Source organism: Schistocerca americana, chromosome 3 (genome assembly GCF_021461395.2).
Source record: "Schistocerca americana isolate TAMUIC-IGC-003095 chromosome 3, iqSchAmer2.1, whole genome shotgun sequence".
Classification (NCBI taxonomy): domain Eukaryota; kingdom Metazoa; phylum Arthropoda; class Insecta; order Orthoptera; family Acrididae; genus Schistocerca; species Schistocerca americana.
Genome location: NC_060121.1, coordinates 295,152,886 through 295,166,647, shown reverse-complemented (window position 1 = coordinate 295,166,647; position 13,762 = coordinate 295,152,886). Strand labels below are relative to the sequence as shown.

At 42.7% G+C, this 13,762-nt stretch overlaps 1 protein-coding gene across 1 annotated transcript in view; it reads left to right on the top strand.

Annotated features, from left to right (window-relative positions):
• LOC124606038 (aromatic-L-amino-acid decarboxylase) overlaps positions 1-13,762 on the top strand; it is a 309,333-nt gene that overhangs the window by 147,776 nt on the left and 147,795 nt on the right. The window contains exon 8 of the mRNA XM_047138002.1: positions 4,098-4,168. Within this exon, the coding sequence (XP_046993958.1) occupies positions 4,098-4,168 (71 nt within the window). The remainder of the gene's footprint in view (positions 1-4,097; positions 4,169-13,762) is intronic.

Sequence of the window (13,762 nt, the reverse complement as noted above, 5' to 3'; positions counted from 1 at the left end):
GGGGGGGGAATAGTAGAAGGAGATCAAGAGATGAGTACAGTAAGCAGATTCAGAGGGATGTAGGTTACAGTAGTTGCTCGGAGATGAAGAGGCTTCCACAGGATAGAGTAGCATGGAGAGCTGCATCAGACCAGTCTTTGGATTGAAGACAACAACGACGACGACGACAACAACAACAACAACAACAACAACAACATCCTCAGTTGCCAATAAAAATATCTGCACTTATGGCCCTAACATCCTGTATATGACACAAATCGACTCCTGAAAGATGATTTTTGCACTGTAAGACATCTAGAGTCTGACACATGTTTAAATTATTTGACATACACGTATCAGGAGAGATCATTCCTCGTATATTACGTTAATGATCGTTCCGTTTCATATCAATGAAACTAGTTTTGTGCTGGTATCGAAATCATGGCGTGTTATACGTGTGTCGGTATACATTTTATCACTGTGATGGTTTTTAATTCATCCAGTTGGAAGCTGAATTTCAAATCCGTGTAATGTAGCCTGCATCTTACTTGTAATTACTTAGACATGTTTACCTTGATCAGCTGGACAGCTTACTTGTTTTATCCTGTGTATAAATTGTTCATTTGTTTTTGTTGATATAGTCTTCCGTGAAGACGGTCACTACGACCGAAACAGGTAGAAAATAAATAATATATCTGTACAGCTGACTGCAAACACGCAGTTCTTAAAATTCCTGACAGCTATATCGAGTCATCTCATGAAACAGTTACTTTTGTAAAGGTTTGACTTAAGGTTAGCCAGTATGCTCTTTGAACTCCAGGCATTATGATTATAACCATGACACTCAAAGATAGACTCCAACTAGGCGTTTAACTTTTCTTCGACTTTCCTGATTTCTACCGAATTTTAAAATCATGTATACTCAGACTCTGAAGTCCAGAACTTCATTAGTATTGGAGTTTTGAATTTTTAATATGATTTAATGGTATTTTTTAGGTATATTCACATATTCCAACAGTTCTGTGCATTCATTTTATGAGAAATGTTATTAATGTACTTCCAGTATTTTTTCCAGTTTCGAACTTACATTTTCTTTAATTATCGGTACATAAATGTGATAATTTTCGACAATGTTAATGCATAGAAGTATGCAAATGCCTCATACTACTTCCTGAAATATGTCACTGAGACTAGTTCATATTATCGATAAAATGTTGGGACTGAACTTAGAAAAACAAACTTACAGGAAATGAATGTTAAAATTTTATTAAAAAAATGAATGTTAATACGATACACATACCCTTTAAAATTCACCACTACAATGCGTTTTTCTTACTTGCTCCAGCAGGTCTTCTTCGTCTTGTAATCTGAAGATCAGAGTAGCCTTTTTTCTTGAATTTTTCCTACTTCAGCCAGCGTCTTGTGGACTGTTTGATCCGTCGTTGATCTATAGATAAGCAAATGTTCTTCTGGGAGGGAGATAAAGGAGTGCTGTGACTCCTGCTGTCTTCAGTCTTCAAAACATACCATGCTCAACTGAGAACCACACCCAAAATATCTTTTTCGCGGGGTTGGGGGGGGGGGGGGGAGGGGGGTTGGGCGGGGGGAGACATCTGGGCCAGATGACACTGGGCAAACCTTTATTTTCACTTGGTGCCTTGTCATTATTAGTGCATCTTGCTAGTAGTGTATCAGGTGCAAATCTCTGATAGACAGATACTGTCTTGACCTCTTTAGCAGCTGGCAGTGTTTCACGGGTGCAGCCCATATGTCGAATATTTCGTAGACGTACTTGTAATACTAATGCATCCAAATCATTTTGTGACCTTAGACTCAACACTCGAAAGATGTTAAATAGCCACTAAAATATTCTTGAAAAAAATTTAGGGTAAAGTGTCCCCTTAAGCAGCTGGGTTAGACAATAGCCTATGTTGGTAATATTACTCTGTTTAATCCGTTTTTTTTTTTTTTTTTTTTTTTTTTTTAGTTGTCTCAAATCCTCTCGTTCGCTTAAGGAAGATAGTAAAAATACGTTTTTAATATTCAAAGCCATGTTGCGCTATCATTTGAAGTTCACATACAATTGTACATTTATGGGTAGCTAATTCAAAGATAAAAGAGAGAGACAGGGGATGCAACTTGCAGTAGGACTATGTCTAGAAAGGTAAGTTCCAGTGAAGAACTTATTTATACTGAAATAATTTACTTACCATTATAGTTATATTACGATTATTTACTTTGGCTTAATTGTAGTATATTCAGAACTATAACTAAACCATAAAACAGAAAATACTATTTAAGTTAACTGCAACAAAAAAAGTAAAACTTCATGACTGAAAATGAAGCTCGCACAGTACCCAGTAGTTTACACTCGAACTAAATTTTAGTTATAGTAACATTCAGATCGCTGATTATCTAGGTGGACGGCAACAGCCTTACCGCAGTGGCTGCACCGGTTCGCGTGAGATCACCGAAGTTAAGCGCTGTCGGGCGTGATCGGCACTTGGATGGGTGACCATCCAGGCCGCCATGCGTTGTGGCCGTTTTTCGGGGTGCATTCAGCCTCGTGATGCCAATTGAGGAGCTACTCGACCGAACTGTAGCGGCTTCGGTCAAGAATACCATCATAACGACCGGGTTAGCGGAATGCTGACCCCACGCCCCTCCTATCCGCATCCTCCACTGAGGATGATACGGCGGTCGGATGGTACCGGTAGGCCACTCGTGGCCTGAAGACGGAATGATTATCTAGGTGGAAGTGGCGTTCGACCAGCAGTGTGGAGGAAACTATCTTCAAGTACTCAGCTGCGATATAAATCATCCAATGTATTGGGCAGCTGGGATTATGGACAGCCATCAGGTGTGTGATGGAATGGTGACAATGAAAATTTGTGCCGGACTGGGACTCGAATGCAGATTTCCCATTTAGCGCGAGCGGTCGCCTTACCATTTGGCTACCCGAGCACGACTCGCGACCAGACCCAAACACTTCCATCCGTCGTCAACCATGTGTCTACATCCTGCAGTCGTACTTCCATTACGTGTATTCCCGTACAGGGGAGACATTTTACTTGAAAGTCTCTTGCCCGGTGTTAGGCATATCCGAAGGAACTTTGCGTCGTATTTATGGATAACACGGGCATTGCAATACCGTATTTATCCACCAAAACGATATATGTCGTTTACAACTACTCCAGTGTTGTTATTAAAGAATCAACCAGTTTATTCACAAAATCAGCAATAAAATAACCAGTCGGCTCTAGTGCATGTTGGCATGCCTGACGTAGTCAAAAGCTATGCAGAATGTCCCGTTGCGTGTTGATGGTGTAAGAATGAAAGGTACTATGCACTCACTTTAACATGGTCGATTTTAGTTAGGGGTGCGAGGAGCGTTAGAAGCAAGGTGTGCCCCCACGTATTGACTCTTAAAGGTGGGGAAGAATGGTGCGAAGGCTGCTAGCCCGGTACTCTCGCCCAGTGAACTCACCATATAGGTGCTTTGAGTTTCGTAGCGAACGTCTGCGGCAACAGAGGTGACGTGTGGAGGTTACAAATATTTAAACGTTCCGTGTAATCGAAACTGAAACAGAAATCATATTGAGGGGTGACAGTTTCAGTAATCGTATTTACTGGTACAAAATATGTACCAGCTCAATGAAATACAGCCTTGAAAATAGGTAATATAGAGATAATGAACACCAATGTTTTACGGGTGAGGATAGCAGCTGCCCCACACAGAAAACAGTCCTTTTTATATCATAACTAAGAGAGTCAGGAAGCAACATAACGCATCATTCAGTGCCTTTATCGACATTCCATTTACGTTATCTGTAGGACGTTCGTGTAACGCATAGAACATCTCAAGTGACTCCCGCTCTCATACGTTAACCACAACATCAAATTTCGCCCCTTAGTCATCAGTGGCATATTTCTTCTCTAGCAGTCGCGCTCTTCCTGTTTGACCCAATTTCCTGTCAGTTTCACTGCTTCTCGCTCATGTGCTATGCTTGTTTAATTAGTTTCGAAGCATGCCATTTCTCGAATACTTTGTGGATCTCCGTGGCAGTATATTCCTTAATTGTGGCCTCATATCCTAAATGAATCTTCGTGTGTTACAGACCATGCGTGGGACGTCATCACTGAAATCGCCACTGAGCTGCTGGAGACCTACAACGTGGAGAAAGATCAGGTAAAACGGTCTATCTGACCTATTCTCATGCTACAGCTAATCACCGGGATGTATAGTTTACGGTACCACATTGTATCTATCTTTTTTATTTTTTATCAAGTTCATTTACTTGATTTTCTTTACCACATTTACTTATTCATTAATTGCTTGTTCACTGAATTTTGATTTGACAATAATAGCTAAAAATAGCTGCTAGTCATTATGGAAAGAAAGAACAGCGAAATACGACAGGGTGATATATAAGACGGAAGTCTATTGTTTGTATCATAAAGCTTGCTTCCAGAAGAATTGACTCATGTGCTAGGACAAAGAAACTTCATTTGCCAAAAGATGGTTACTACGCCCGTCAGCTAATGTTGTTACCAACTACATTAAATACATTACTTATCATCGGCCTATAACTGGTACAAATACTACCAGAAATATCACCGCCTCTCTATTGGAATTGAAAATACACTCCTGGAAATGGAAAAAAGAACACATTGACACCGGTGTGTCAGACCCACCATACTTGCTCCGGACACTGCGAGAGGGCTGTACAAGCAATGATCACACGCACGGCACAGCGGACACACCAGGAACCGCGGTGTTGGCCGTCGAATGGCGCTAGCTGCGCAGCATTTGTGCACCGCCGCCATCAGTGTCAGCCAGTTTGCCGTGGCATACGGAGCTCCATCGCAGTCTTTAACACTGGTAGCATGCCGCGACAGCGTGGACGTGAACCGCATGTGCAGTTGACGGACTTTGAGCGAGGGCGTATAGTGGACATGCGGGAGGCCGGGTGGACGTAGCGCCGAATTGCTCAACACGTGGGGCGTGAGGTCTCCACAGTACATCGATGTTGTCGCCAGTGGTCGGCGGAAGGTGCACGTGCCCGTCGACCTGGGACCAGACCGCAGCGACGCACGGATGCACGCCAAGACCGTAGGATCCTACGCAGTGCCGTAGGGGACCGCACCGCCACTTCCCAGCAAATTAGGGACACTGTTGCTCCTGGGGTATCGGCGAGGACCATTCGCAACCGTCTCTATGAAGCTGGGCTACGGTCCCGCACACCGTTAGGCCGTCTTCCGCTCACGCCCCAACATCGTGCAGCCCGCCTCCAGTGGTGTCGCGACAGGCGTGAATGGAGGGACGAATGGAGACGTGTCGTCTTCAGCGATGAGAGTCGCTTCTGCCTTGGTGCCAATGATGGTCGTATGCGTGTTTGGCGCCGTGCAGGTGAGCGCCACAATCAGGACTGCATACGACCGAGGCACACAGGGCCAACACCCGGCATCATGGTGTGGGGAGCGATCTCCTACACTGGCCGTACACCACTGGTGATCGTCGAGGGGACACTGAATAGTGCACGGTACATCCAAACCGTCATCGAACCCATCGTTCTACCATTCCTAGACCGGCAAGGGAACTTGCTGTTCCAACAGGACAATGCACGTCCGCATGTATCCCGTGCCACCCAACGTGCTCTAGAAGGTGTAAGTCAACTACCCTGGCCAGCAAGATCTCCGGATCTGTCCCCCATTGAGCATGTTTGGGACTGGATGAAGCGTCGTCTCACGCGGTCTGCACGTCCAGCACGAACGCTGGTCCAACTGAGGCGCCAGGTGGAAATGGCATGGCAAGCCGTTCCACAGGACTACATCCAGCATCTCTACGATCGTCTCCATGGGAGAATAGCAGCCTGCATTGCTGCGAAAGGTGGATATACACTGTACTAGTGCCGACATTGTGCATGCTCTGTTGCCTGTGTCTATGTGCCTGTGGTTCTGTCAGTGTGATCATGTGATGTATCTGACCCCAGGAATGTGTCAATAAAGTTTTCCCTTCCTGGGACAATGAATTCACGGTGTTCTTATTTCAATTTCCAGGAGTGTATGTTCTTAGTTATCGTCACTAAACTAAGCAGACCCCTTTCAATCCTCTCCTAAGTAAAAGTTACTGGCCTTACCGTCGGCTCTAAAGAGGTTTCAATGAGTGGGGGTAACACACGCTGACCTAACGATCATCACAGTTGACCATGCATATTCTGCGAGCGTTGTGAAAACGATCAAGGATGGACACCGCTAATCATAACTTTGGAGACTGTATCGATTAGCGAATGCGATACAGGAAATGTGACGGTTCCTACAATTAGGTAACAAACGGAAAACGTGACTTCGATTTAAATGGTGCAACAGAAACAACTTCCGCATTTGAAAGGAAAATTCCCGTTATTTGGTGGTTAGTGAAATTGAACGAAAGAGAAATTAAGTTTCTTATTCAGTAGTTTAAAAAATTCTTAAATACACCTATTTCACACACTCTGAAACGTAACATCGCTGAAGTGGGTGTCGTTAATGACAAATGTTTGAAGAATTTCCTAAGAGCTCTTCATGGCTGTGGGCGTTATTATGAGCAGAATGGTTGTGACTGGTTGCACTGCACCATTTTATTGTTTTGTAACCTATGTGGGCCTTGCATCGCTTCTTGTACGATGCTTCCCAGTCTGTTTCCAGCCCCAAGAGGAATCAAAGAATATATTAGCATTTTATCGCAAATACTTCGTAATAAGAAACATTTGAAAAATTGTTGGTTCGCACAGAGAGATTCATGCAGTAGTCTGTCCTACGAATCAGTCATGATCTAACAGAGCAGGAACTACTCTTAATTAATGGTAATAGTGCACATGTGGCCAGCATCACGCTATGTATCATGGGTTGTGGATTAAAAGTGTAGGTCTCAGTGTCTTACTTTTCTGTCGTAGTCTTATAATTTAAAACATCCCTGAAGAAAATCGGCGCATATTCTGCGATGAAGAGTTTATGCAGGTCATAAGTAGTACATTCCTCCAATTTCTATGTACAGATTCCGGCCATATCCAGTAAACGCCTCTCCCTTCTTCGTTAATCTACAGTTTATCCGCTGCCCCGTTCCTAATGATGTCGACAGAGCGGGAGGTGAAGGGTTTCAATTGCCCACTTCCGCAGACAGCCACGTTCCCCGAGAAACAACTGTGGAACACAGTAGCAGAAAACCTAGAACTTTACCTGCCGCCTATGCGGTGTCGGCCGACTCGGGATTAATCCATTTCGAAACCTGGTGGTGAATGACGTTTCCACTGCCAGTATGCGGCTTACAGTGGAAGAAGAGGTGGTGGCATAAAGTTCCTTATCAGCAGTCTTTGTACCAACGTCCTGGGTTAAATTTAAACTTGTGTGCAACGAGGGCATTTGGCACTGTTGATGGTGATCCGTTCGTCGGACGGGGACGGTAAGCTCGGTGGTCCCCTTTGTGTTATTCGAGAGGAGCAGGATATGCGTTTCACCCCCTCCCTTCTCTCACAAATATTAATGGTTGGACGAACGTCTAGTGGTAATTTTGTTTACGGGCCACTGATTAGAGTTGTAATTAGAGCTCAGAGAATAAAGATAGATAAACGAATATCATCTTGTCCTCATAATGTAAAACAATTAAAGCAATAGCTGATATATTCTACGTCACAGATCATTCAGGAAGTCGGCAGCAGCTCGCGCCTGTCTCGCAGGTCTGGCTGGTCTGGCACTCCAGTCACGTGGCCTTAATCCCACCTTATGTGCTCAAGAACCTTCCTCGTGAATCAGTCTGTCTATTAGTGAAAACAATATCAAAATCCTCACAGTAGCGCCTGAGATTAGCCTTTATATAGAGACAGGAAGACGAAGCAGGGGGCTTTGAATTATAAGCATATTTCAAAAAATTTAAGTGGAATGTAGTGTGTACATAAAGTTCGGCAACACTTTCAATTATTTATTGCACAAGAACTAAACATTGTACAGATGTCATACATATTGGATTTTGAAGAGAAACACTGAAAGTCTTTTTTAAAAAAAAAAACATTCGATATGCGAACCATGAGTGACCCAGTAGACGTCAGTACCCGTCCCAGCATGCCATCATTGACTGTGGCAGTCGCTTCCCGTATTCTCTCCCGGAGCTCTGCTACATCACGTGGTAGAGGCGGTACCTACACCAGATCTTTAATGTGTTCCCACAGGAAAAAGTCAAACGGAGTGAGGTCTGGTGATTGGGGAGGCCATTTCATGAAACAACTGTCTCCTTCTGCAGCACGGTCGATCCACCGATGCGGCAGCTCCGTGTTCCGGTACCCACGAATCTGTTGTGCCAGTGGTAAATGGCCATCCTTGTTGGTGGCTTCTTACCGTACTTCGTTCTAAACATTCGTTGAACAGCTATAGCACACGAACTCCAACACACTGAAAGCTCGCTCCGCACCTGAACTCGTCATGTTGACGACTAGCGCTGACTATCGGCAAATTACCAAAGTACGCTGTGGCGGTACATATGAAAAAAACTTTCAGGGTTTCTCTTCAAAATGACATATGTACGATATCTTTACAATGGTTGGTTCTTATGCAATAAATAATTGAAAGTATTCCCAGACTTCATGTACACCCTGTATTAATAAATTATACACACAAGCCTTGCTCATTAATCAGTCTACATAACAGTGAAAACTGTATCAAAATCACTACAGTAGTTACAGAGATTCAGATTCATCTACAGACAGGAAAATGTTATGAAGAACTTTAATTTATATACTGGATGATTCGGCTGCTCTTACCTATGGGTTTTATGCAACCCACAATGCTTTCAGTAACCACCCATGAGATATTCATATTCTCTCGCTAGCCAAGTGCAAACTGTAAGTCCTAACAAAAATGAACGGGACGTTTTGTGCGAAATTTAACTTAGAGTAGTTAAATTTTGTACTGGGATACATTGTCACTGGAAGCCACAGTTTTCGAGTTATTCAAGAAAAACGCATTTGAAGGTCGCTTTTGTAAGTTTTTCATTAATAATTCAACATCTACAATCTCTAGCAAAAACGGATCCCAGTACGAAATTTAACTACATTAAATTTCTTAGATAAAGGTTCTGTTCATTTTTTCTGTAGGGCTAATAGTCTGCATGTAGCGAAGGAGAGAGTATGAAAATCAAGCACGGTATTTGAGGACATAGCGAGTTGCATAAAAGCTATAGGTAGGGACAGCTGAATCACGCTCTAAGTATAGATGGATAGAAGAGGAAGCAGTCACACTCAAACGAGACAGATGGGAGACAGAAAGAAATCTTCTTATTATTTCAAAAGTGATCGCCATAATTGTTGATACATTTATCTCACCCTGCGACAAGACGATCAGTGCCTTCAAGGAAAAACGTTTGTGAACTTGCAGATGCTGTTGCACTAAAAATTGTTTGTTATTGCCTACTAAACCATGATTATACCCAGGCATACACCTCTTTGTCCGAAGTAAATCGATGGCCACGAACGTCTTTCTTCAGGGCTCCAGAAATATGGAAATCGTGGACCATGCTTAAGGGCACCCAAGCGAAGCATCTGTATCATAGTAGAATTAACCTTGGTGACATGTGAGACTGCGTGATGAAGCAGACAGCAATAGTTACTAATATTGTCATATGACTAATATTGTCATATGGTATGTACCCGTGGTCTAGGGAGCCGACACAGTAGCTCAGCGTGTTCGGTCAGAGGGTTTAGCTACCCTCTGTAATAAAAAAACTGAGTGAACGGTTCAACGAACAACTTCAACAGGTGTCATGAGACGTCGGCCCCGATCATATACAACGAACAAAATAGAACAAAATGAGATCAACAAAGAATAAAAAAAAAAGGGGGTAGCATCTTTGATTCATAATAAAACGTCTTCGGTCCCGGGTTCGATCCCCGCTACTGCCTAAATTTTGATAAATAATCAGCATTGGCGGCCGAAGACTTCCAGCGTAAGAACTCAGCCTCATTCCGCCAACGGTCTTGTCAAAGAGGGTGGAGGAGTGGATAGAGATTCAGGGCACTCTCTTGTCCTAGGGGTGGGAAATTGCCCCTAAAGGCGGAAGAATCAGCAATGATCAACGACATAAGGATGCAGAAGGCAATGGAAATCACTGCATTAAAGACACGTAACGTGTATCCTCAGGACATGTGGCCTGTATTTGAAGAAGTGTCATGATGATCTCTCCATTGCCAAAAGATTCCGGAATAGTCCCCCATTCGGATCTCCGGGAGGGGACTGCCAAGGGGGAGGTTACCATGAGAAAAAGATTGAATAATCAACGAAAGGATAACGTTCTACGAGTCGGGGCGTGGAATGTCAGAAGCTTGAACGTGGTAGGGAAACTAGAAAATCTGAAAAGGGAAATGCAAAGGCTCACTCTAGATATAGTAGGGGTCAGTGAAGTGAAGTGGAAGGAAGACAAGGATTTCTGGTCAGATGAGTATCGGGTAATATCAACAGCAGCAGAAAATGGTATAACAGGTGTAGGATTCGTTATGAATAGGAAGGTAGGGCAGAGGGTGTGTTACTGTGAACAGTTCAGTGACCGGGTTGTTCTAATCAGAATCGACAGCAGACCAACACCGACAACGATAGTTCAGGTATACATGCCGACGTCGCAAGCTAAAGATGAACAGATAGAGAAAGTGTATGAGGATATTGAAAGGGTAATGCAGTATGTAAAGGGGGACGAAAATCTAATAGTCATGGGCGACTGGAATGCAGTTGTAGGGGAAGGAGTAGAAGAAAAGGTTACAGGTGAATATGGGCTTGGGACAAGGAATGAAAGAGGAGAAAGACTAATTGAGTTCTGTAAGAAGTTTCAGCTAGTAATAGTGAATACCCTGATCAAGAATCACAAGAGGAGGAGGTATACTTGGAAAAGGCCGGGAGATACGGGAAGATTTCAATTAGATTACATCATGGTCAGACAGAGATTCCGAAATCAGATACCGGATTGTAAGGCGTACCCAGGAGCAGATATAGACTCAGATCACAATATAGTAGTGATGAAGAGTAGGCTGAAGTTCAAGACATTAGTCAGGAAGAATCAATACGCAAAGAAGTGGGATACGGAAGTACTAAGGAATGACGAGATACGTTTGAAGTTCTCTAACGCTATAGATACAGCAATAAGGAATAGCGCAGTAGGCAGTACAGTTGAAGAGGAATGGACATCTCTAAAATGGGCCGTCACAGAAGTTGGGAAGGAAAACATAGGTACAAAGAAGGTAGCTGCGAAGAAACCATGGGTAACAGAAGAAATACTTCAGTTGATTGATGAGAGGAGGAAGTACAAACATGTTCCGGGAAAATCAGGAATACAGAAATACAAGTCCCTGAGGAATGAAATAAATAGGAGAACAGACTCAGCATACAGGAAAGTCAAAACAACCATTGGTGACATTAAAAGCAACGGTGGTAACATTATGAATGCAACGGGAATTCCACTGTTAAATGCAGAGGAGAGAGCAGATAGGTGGAAAGAATACATTGAAAGCCTCTATGAGGGTGAAGATTTGTCTGATGTGATAGAAGAAGAAACAGGAGTCGATTTAGAAGAGATAGGGGATCCAGTATTAGAATCGGAATTTAAAAGAGCTTTGGAGGACTTACGGTCAAATAAGGCAGAAGGGATAGATAACATTCCATCAGAATTTCTAAAATCATTGGGGGAAGTGGCAACAAAACGACTATTCACGTTGGTGTGTAGAATATATGAGACTGGCGACATACCATCTGACTTTCGGAAAAGCATCATCCACACAATTCCGAAGACGGCAAGAGCTGACAAGTGCGAGAATTATCGCACAATCAGCTTAACCGCTCATTCATCGAAGCTGCTTACAAGAATAATATACAGAAGAATGGAAAAGAAAATTGAGAATGCGCTAGGTGACGATCAGTTTGGCTTTAGGTAAAGTAAAGGGACGAGAGAGGCAATTCTGACGTTACGGCTAATAATGGAAGCAAGGCTAAAGAAAAATCAAGACACTTTCGTAGGATTTGTTGACCTAGAAAAGCGTTCGACAGTATAAAATGGTGCAAGCTGTTCGAGATTCTGAAAAAAGTAGGGGTAAGCTATAGGGAGAGACGGGTCATATACAATATGTACAACAACCAAGAGGGAATAATAAGAGTGGACGATCAAGAACGAAGTGCTCGTATTAAGAAGGGTGTAAGACAAGGCTGTAGCCTTTCGCCCCTACTCTTCAATCAGTACATCGAGGAAGCAATGATGGAAATAAAAGAAAGGTTCAGGAGTGGAATTAAAATACAAGGTGAAAGGATATCAATCATACGATTCGCTGATGACATTGCTATCCTGAGTGAAAGTGAAGAAGAATTAAATGATCTGCTGAACGGAATGAACAGTCTAATGAGTACACAGTATGGTTTGAGAGTAAATCGGAGAAAGACGAAGGTAATGAGAAGTAGTAGAAATGAGAACAGCGAGAAACTTAACATCAGGATTGATGGTCACGAAGTCAATGAAGTTAAAGAATTCTGCTACCTAGGCAGTAAAATAACCAATGACGGACGGAGCAAGGAATTACCTCAAAAGCAGACTCACTATGGCAAAAAAGGCATTTCTGGCCAAGAGAAGTCTACTAATATCAAATACCGGCCTTAATTTGAGGAAGAAATTTCTGAGGATGTACGTTTGGAGTACAGCATTGTATGGTAGTGAAACATGGACTGTGGGAAAACCGGAACAGAAGAGAATCGAAGCATTTGAGATGTGGTGCTATAGACGAATGTTGAAAATTAGGTGGACTGATAAGGTAAGGAATGAGGAGGTTCTACGCAGAATCGGAGAGGAAAGGAATATGTGGAAAACACTGATAAGGAGAAGGAACAGGATGATAGGACATCTGCTAAGACATGAGGGAATGACTTCCATGGTACTAGAGGGAGCTTTAGAGGGCAAAAACTGTAGAGGAAGACAGAGATTGGAATACGTCAAGCAAATAATTGAGGACGTAGGTTGCAAGTGCTACTCTGAGATGAAGAGGTTAGCACAGGAAAGGAATTAGTGGCGGGCCGCATCAAACCAGTCAGTAGACTGATAACCAAAAAAAAAAAAAAAAATGGTCTTGATTTTCTCCTCCTGTTCTCAGTAGGCGGTATTGCATGATTCTCAGGAAATATAGAGACCGGCGTTTTGAGGACCACTTCCACGAAATGAATTTGGCGGTAGTGCCAACGTCTGAAGAACATGAATAAATCCAATGTCGTAGATATATGGACACACGAAGGATACAAACAATGCGTACAGCAATTTCTTGCTAGATAACCTCAAATGGAACCACCTATTGTTTTTCAATTAACACACCGATAAGCCTGATATTTGGGAAACATTAATAGACTTAACTATTAAAAATGTTTCAAACTGATGTGCTTTCTTCCAAGGAGGAGAAATTTCTGCCAGATAATTTCAGTTAACTACATCATCCACGCATTAGAAAGACGTTGGACAAAGTCCAAAGACGTCATACTTAACCACATCGAAAATAAGTAAATGCAGTTGTTTAGTGGCAGAACGAGACATTTTAATACCCCCACGTATATTCGCATGTTTGTAAACACTGTGACTCGTTCGTTGTTAGAAAGGTGTGTGAGGGCACTAATATAGAGGTATTTGGAATGTCGAATAGAAAACTCAAGTATAATTTTTGTCAAAGAAATTAACTGGTAGAGAAAAACAACATAAATAGAAAGAAAAAAATTGTGTTAACATCTTTCGATGTGAGATGAA